The 7,094-nt window shown below is 49.7% G+C and overlaps 1 protein-coding gene across 1 annotated transcript; it reads right to left on the bottom strand.

The window, feature by feature from the left end:
• Positions 1 to 1,210: 1,210 nt before the first annotated feature.
• LOC123094174 (GDSL esterase/lipase At5g03610) lies at positions 1,211 to 5,019 on the bottom strand. Its single transcript, XM_044516232.1, has 4 exons — positions 4,787 to 5,019; positions 4,351 to 4,620; positions 2,233 to 2,498; positions 1,211 to 2,132 (listed from the first exon to the last, which is right to left on the bottom strand). The coding sequence occupies exons 1-4, from the start codon at positions 4,839 to 4,841 to the stop codon at positions 1,605 to 1,607; spliced, it is 1,119 nt and encodes a 372-aa protein (XP_044372167.1). The 5' UTR covers positions 4,842 to 5,019; the 3' UTR covers positions 1,211 to 1,604.
• Between the last annotated feature and the right edge of the window lie 2,075 nt (positions 5,020 to 7,094).

The following is a 7,094-nucleotide window of genomic DNA, read 5'->3' as shown; positions in this document are numbered from 1 at the left end:
CTACACATCTGAATATTTGGACGGGCGATGCAATCAATCAGGAGATGAGCAACTCAAGCTAGAAGCGACTGGAGGCAAGCGTGGCACGCGGCTGACTCGGGCGTTGTGACGCGACGTGGGTGACCTCCATCGGCCTGGCTTGTGGTCACTAATAGCAGCAACTTGGAACATACGTACATCCATAGGTCAGGCCACTGTTTTTTAGTCGAAGCAGAGCAGTTTGTGAACCACAAGACCAAGACCAAGCAGCAGGTCTATCCACCGGTTGGGTGGCTCTTGTATTCATCCTTGGAACATACTCTAAAGAATTATAAGAGCATTTAGATCATTACTTTAGTGATCTAAACGCTTTTATATTTATTTATAGAGGGAGTAGTAGTATAATTCATGGCTTGAAAATGCTTTTTTTTTTTGAAAAGCCTCAAATGACTCATGTTCTGCTCTTCTCATGACTCAAATTTTTCTTCATACGTTTGTGTTAGACTAGCTGAATGCATATCCATGGAGATGGAATGGAATTAGCTTTCTAGCTAGGCAGTACTGAGTCATCAATATATGTATAGAAAACATCCTTGATTATGCCACTATCTGCATTTGCTATCGATTAACATTTTGACCACCATGGTTCAGAATGGTGCGAAATATATAAATGTACTGAATAATTGAGCGGTGAAGAGCATTGGCTTTATGGTGTCTTGGCTTAATTACAGTGGTCATATCTGCATTTTTGCAAACTAATCAGATGGCATAGTAAATTGAATCTTTATGCTTGACTTGATGGGCCAAAGAAAGAGGCTGCAAATGGATATGTCAAGGTGGTTATCAATTATAATTGGTGCATCAACAAATCTACACAACTTAGACTGCGAGATGATTAAAATGTAAGGGAGACTTGTCTCTCATTTCAAACAAAAATAGGGTGACTTGTTTCTTTTTTTGAAAACAAGTCAGGTTGCACATGTACCTGTTTGAACGGTGTGTGTGTGCGGGTGTGCGTGTGGGTGTGTGTGTGTGTGTGTGTGTGTGGAATTTATGCCACTTTGCTTGAAATTTTGTCATCTTGCGCTATCTCTGCATTTTTGTGATGCAAGCGAATTAGGTGCGATGACAGACTTGATTTTTCGACCATGACAAATTGATAACGAATTTCTTATGCTTGACGCTAAGGAAAATTTGAGCCTCTAAGGCCGCCTGGACGCAGATAAGGAGAGAAATTGATGTTTTCAATAAATCATCCAATATTATACACTTTGTGGTAACTGTAACAGTAAAGAAACTAGCTCCAGTTTGTCAGTTGCTACCTTTTGGCCTTGTACAATGCAAGGTGCTTACTAGAGATGTTTGAAAAAATAAACCAGATTTTTCTTAAGCACCAGTACTTATTTTGTATAGGGTAGACATTTAATTAGGCGTCTCTCCTGTAGAAATAGGCACTGGTGCTTAAGAAAAATCCGGTTTATTATTCTAAACAACTCCCTAAGCACCTAGCATTGTACAAGCTAAAGGGCACGTTACGTGTTGGTTAGTCCTGACTGCCGGCGCTGCATCCAAATGAACCATGCATATATGGCCATCTTCGTTTCATGTTTGAACTTCGGGTCAGGTCAAATGGAGAGGAAGCTCTTGACGGCGGCCCTGAAGGTGCGCGCCACGGCGGCCCAGGCGAGCTGCGTCTGGTGCACGTCGTCCCAGTAGAAGTAGCGGCCGGGGTCGTCGCAGAGGGTGTACTGCCGCGTGCCGTTCTCGTCCTCCTCGCCGCAGTAGCCGTCTGGCCTGAAGCTCTCGCAGCACGGCCGCAGCGTGCTCTTGAACTTCTTGTTGCCATTGCCGCCATTGTTGTCGTCGTTGAGGAGGAAGGCGGCGAAGGGGGTGTGGACGTCGAGGAGGAGGAAGGTGCGGTTGTTGGGGTCGAGGGTGGCGAGGACCGACGAGAGGGCGGCGTTGTGCTGGGCGGCGCCGGCGTTGGCCAGCGGGTCGCAGCCGGTGTAGTTGAGCGGGCGGGTGAAGACGGGCGTGCAGCCCATGGGGTGCAGGTTGGTCACCACCACCCTCCGCATCCCTGCCTCGTCGCCCAGCCGCCGGAGCTGCCCCCGGAGCTCCCGCACCACCGTCGGGATGTAGGCGATCGCCGCCTGCACTTGGAGAGCAGCGCAACTCCGTCAGTCAGTCAATCATAGATGGTAGCTTGACATCTGGCAGCAGCAGCGCGGTTGTTGCACGGTGACCACGTACGCTGGTGCCGTTGTCCTTGTCGGCGGCGTAGGCGTAGTCGTTGCCGGAGACGACGACGAGCGCCGTCCGCTTGGCGCAGCCCCGCTGCTGGGTGCGGTGAATGGCCTGGAAGAGGTCGATCTGGGCGCTGATGTTGCGCTGGAAGTTGCCGGTGTCGAGCACGCCGGCGCCGCCGACGGCAAAGTTCATGCCGCGCGCTAGGGCCTCCCGCGACGCCCGCCACCGCGCCTTGTAGGCCACCGGCGTCCGCATCCCCAGCGCCGAAGCTGCGCGTACATGCATATGCCGCGTCAGACAAAAATAGTTAAGTAGAAACACTATGTTGGTGACAGTACAAAACACTCATCTGAAACATAGGTTAGTAATGATCTCATGGTGTAGTATAACCATTTGCCTATATGTCAGTTACCTGAAAATTTAATCCGACTCGGTCACTTTCATCAGGACCACCAGATCTTCATCCAACAGCCAAAAATAGAAAACACACATTTTACTTCCTCCGACAGCGGCCCCTCTGCCCTCCCCTCAACCTTCCCCATCGCCGTTCTAGCCGCCACCCAAGTCATACTGCTAAGCCACAACCCGATCAATAGCTCCACCTTGACCTGCACCCGTCAAGTTTCGGACCCGCTCCCGCCGGCTATCGTCAGCTCCCATTTGACCACGGCCTGGCCTTGCCGTGGCCGGAGCTCGTCGGTCCTCACGCCGCCCTCACATTTGGCCTCACGCGAAGTAGAAAGTATCCGACGCACAGTTTGAAACGGAGGGTCTCTCCTTCCCACGATAAGTGTCTCTACTTTATACCGACTTTAGTGTAAAGTTATAGTAAGGTTGAGACACTTATCTTGAGACGGGGGAGTAGCAGCTAATTAATCTAGCTTCTGTGCTGGAAAGGCCGGGAAAATGCCGGGGGTGTGGCTGGAGGTGGGAGTATCTTACTGTCCCTTTCTCTGACACGGAATGGAAGTAGCAAGTTGTGGCATCAGTAGTTAGCAGATTTGCTACTAGCTTTTGAGACTTTCTTTTGGTGATAAATAAATAAATAAATAAACTAAATAATAATGTGCATGGCGCACATGGCAGCACGTAGTCAGTACGAGAAAGATCTGGCTTACTAGTGATCTACTCATTCCCCGCATAGTACATGTTCAAATTTCCAGCATATCAATCCTGACAGAACAGAGCATCGCCGTCCATTGCCTGAGGAATATGCAACGCTATATATAGTTGTGTTTATATTATGATGAGGTGTTATTAGCATGCAGTTGATGCTGGTAGCAGTGTAGGTGTAGGTGAGTGTGATGCACCACCACCCTACGTCGTCGTCGTTGTAGCTTTAGCTGCTTGCTTTGCAACAAAAATGTCGGTCCGATCTGATGGTGAAAGGGCCTGCCGGCGCTTCGGACAAGTCGACACGCATGGCTCGTCCATGCCATCCATCCCTGGGACTCTGACCGGAAGAGTTGCACTTGGATGGATCTGCCTATGGTGTGTGTATGTGCCGTACTACTACCATGTCGTGTCATATGCATGCAGTCGTAACAAGGGTGGTAGGTGAAGGAACTAGTCCAGACTCACGAGGTTGGGCGTACATGCAGGTGCATGTGGGCGCGTGGAGTGATGGAGTTATTAGTTCCATGCATCCTCCATGTGTGTCTGCGTGGGCACAAAGGTACAGGTGCATGGGGAAGGAAATGGCGTCTGGCTTGTGATCCGGCCGGTCGCCGGCCATTTTGCCGGCGACAAGCAACGCACGCATGTGGCATACCATGTTGCACCCAACTGGTAATTTCGAAGAATATTAGTTACTGGATATGTCGTCGTCCACCAGCCTAAAGATGTATCTATATGTGAATGAATGCGCGAGCGAATTACTCATCCGTCCATCGACAGCTTCAATTCGTCCAACTATCTATCTATTGGAGCGTCCTTGGGATGATGACGGCCCAGCGACCAACTGCACACGCCCATGTGTTTACTCCTACAACTGCACCGCACAACTAGCACGCCGTCGCCGTACTCCGGTCTGCTCCGGCGAGCGATCACTGCCTGCTACTAGTGGTGATTGACGGAGAAGAGTAGCAAAGGAGGAGCAGAGTGTGCTTATAGTGGACTTACCGACGAAGTCGGTGAGGACCCGGCCGTCGGAGAAGCGGCCGGCGGGGCGGCGCGGGAAGGTCTTGCCGTAAGGGTCGTACCAGGCGTGGGTCAGCTCCCGCCCCAGGTTCCCCAGGTTGCCCGTGTCCGCGTACGAGTCGCCGAACACCCACAGCTGCTCCTCCACCTCATGCCTCCGGTGATGACGACGACCGCTCCTCCCCTGCTGCTTGCTCGCCCGCTCGCCGCCGGCGGGGCAGCCGTCCACCGCCGTGGCTGGAGACAGCATCACTACCACCATCGCAAGGCCCGAGGTTCATCAGAGAGAGACAGAGGGCAATCAATGAGCGGATGGCAGAGAGGCAGAGAGCGAGAATTGAAGTGAGCCGGCGTGGTTAGCTGACGAGTAATAAATGGTCTCTTCATGGCTACTAAGATGGATCGACCGTCTGCTTACAGAGAAGTGCTCCGGCGGGGGCCGCCGACGGCGGGCGGCTCCGGCGGTGATCCATGTCCGCGCGGCGCGCCGTGGGGGTGTGGTATGTGGCCGGCCTCGACCGTTTCGTTCGCGCCTGTCTGTCTGATGCCCTGTGCTGTGAGTGATGGCGCTGTTTGTGCTGTGACTGATGGGCCGGTGCCGGGATGCTTTATACTCGGCGTAGGTACGCCATACATCTCCGGCCGCTGCGACTGGAATGGATGGAGACACACCAGCAGTCACTGGACGCCGCCATTATTCCATTCCTTGCTCGAAACCATAAATAATGTCAGCACCTCATGCCATGCGTGTATATCCGAATTTCTCCATGCATGCAATCGCTGCATGCTCAACACATGTACACGCGACTATACGTATGAGACGACGCGGTTTTCTTTAATTTGTATGCACACATGTACCCCTCCATTTCTTTTTTATTTCACGTACAAGATCTGTCTAAAGTCAAACGAGGTGAAGCTTGACCAAATTTATATTAGAGAAATATCAACATTTACAATACTAAAGTTATATAGTGTGAAAAATAATTTTATGATGCATCTAATGATATTGATTCAGTACCGTGGATGTCGACCATTTTTCATATAAAGTTGGTCAAACTTTCTAAAGTTTGAATTTAAACAAATTTTAGATATCATGTAGACTAAAAAGAGATGGAGAGAGTATGTCTTTAGATAGCCTTATTTTATACTTATCTTCAAATACGATTATACAAGTATTTCTTTTGTGTTGTGTATACACGCGAGGGAGACGGTTCTCTATCTTTGGCGTTATACGTTTTCGTGTACGTACGTACCCAACCCAAATGACTGCTGCCTGGCTAGCTCTGGGCTGGTCAGGTTGCATTAATCACGCTCGCTGGGTCTGAACGGACCATCTGGATGGCCAACGGCCACCAAAGCGGCCGGCCCACACCGTCGCCGTCGTGGTACAGCGAGCCAGCCCCTCTCGTCAGCGAACGGCTGGACGTACACACACGGCTCCGGCCTCCGGCCATGGGACTCCATTAACTATTTGGGATAAACGGTAGGCAGTAGATTCTCGTAAGGAGACAAAGGAACCAGAAGTTCTAAGCAAACAACTATTTGGAATCGGCTCTGCCAATGAAGCTAGATTCGGATCCGGGTCACTTTCAGTGCAATTGCTTGATGCAGTTCAAGTGTACTTCGGTGACAATCAGCTTTGCCAATTAAGCGAATTCATGGCTGACTTGATGTCAACTGAAACTGAAACAATAGGACCTTAAGTTGACCGCGGTGGTTTCTCTCCCCCCTCGCTACGGTGCCTCGCCTCCGGCGAGTCCTTGTCTGAGCCCTCACCGGCGACACCGTCGTCTCACTTCGGTCCCGTCAAATCTGACGACCAGCCCTTCGAGATCATAATGGGAAGTTCATCGCTGCAGGAAATGGAAAAAAGTTGATACTCCCTCTGTTCCCTTTTATAAGGCCTTGAAGACATTTCAGACAGGGTGCAAAGTATCTCATTCAGTTGTCTGAATTGACTTATAAAAGTGAACAGAGGGAGTATATGCTTTGACTCTGGTTTTGTTAGTAGGTGTACACACTAGAAAAACTCGCAAGTGTTGCTCTATAATTTGGGATGAAAGTAGTCATGTATATTCCTTCCTGTAAAAATACCCCCAAGGATAAAAATAGTGGCACGAACTGTTAAGATGATTCCATTCCTGTGGCAGCACAAGCTAGCAAGTCAGAAGAAGCCTCCAAGCACGCACATATTCTCCTCGATCCCTCTGACACAGCCTACCGCTACCGCCCGTTTTTCTTCTTCTCTGGACGGACGATGAACGGATGGAACGGAACGGAATAAATGTACAAAAGAATAATCCGAATAGACTAGCGTGCCACTGCAGCAGAATCTTAGCTTTACCATATGCATGCTCCGCGTATGCATCACCCACAACCCTACCTAATAAAGCTGATGTTATCACTAATTTAGCCTATTATTATTGGTTCAGTTTAGTCAGTGCCACTGTCAGACGCCGCGTGCTTAAGCGGCGGTGCATGCGAGCAAATGTCGGTACACCTACGTGCTTCCAAAATTAAGCAGTACAGGTACCATGCAGGGACTTTTGTAGACAGGTTCAGGGCACGGTGTTGCTGAAATGACGTGTCTTTGTTTCAGACAAAAGGATACTATGACATAAACAACGAGCCTCTTAGTCGAGTAGGGCATTTTGAAGACAGAGCTCCATGAAGTTCTTTATTTTGAAAAAAAAATCAAAATTCATAAATTTTAGTTTAAAAAATCT

This window comes from Triticum aestivum, chromosome 4B (genome assembly GCF_018294505.1).
Source record: "Triticum aestivum cultivar Chinese Spring chromosome 4B, IWGSC CS RefSeq v2.1, whole genome shotgun sequence".
Classification (NCBI taxonomy): domain Eukaryota; kingdom Viridiplantae; phylum Streptophyta; class Magnoliopsida; order Poales; family Poaceae; genus Triticum; species Triticum aestivum.
The sequence above is the reverse complement of the archived record's forward strand: the minus strand, read 5'-3'. Positions and strand labels throughout refer to the sequence as shown.

Bases quoted from the DNA above. Each gene is read 5' to 3' on its own strand.
- LOC123094174 (XM_044516232.1), bottom strand. From the start codon at position 4,841: ATGGATCACCGCCGGAGCCGCCCGCCGTCGGCGGCCCCCGCCGGAGCA. The intron at 4,621-4,786 runs GTAAGCAGACGG...CGATGGTGGTAG, and splicing joins CCCCGCCGGAGCACTTCTCT to TGATGCTGTCTCCAGCCACG. The intron at 2,499-4,350 runs GTAAGTCCACTA...ATGTACGCGCAG, and splicing joins GGTCCTCACCGACTTCGTCG to CTTCGGCGCTGGGGATGCGG.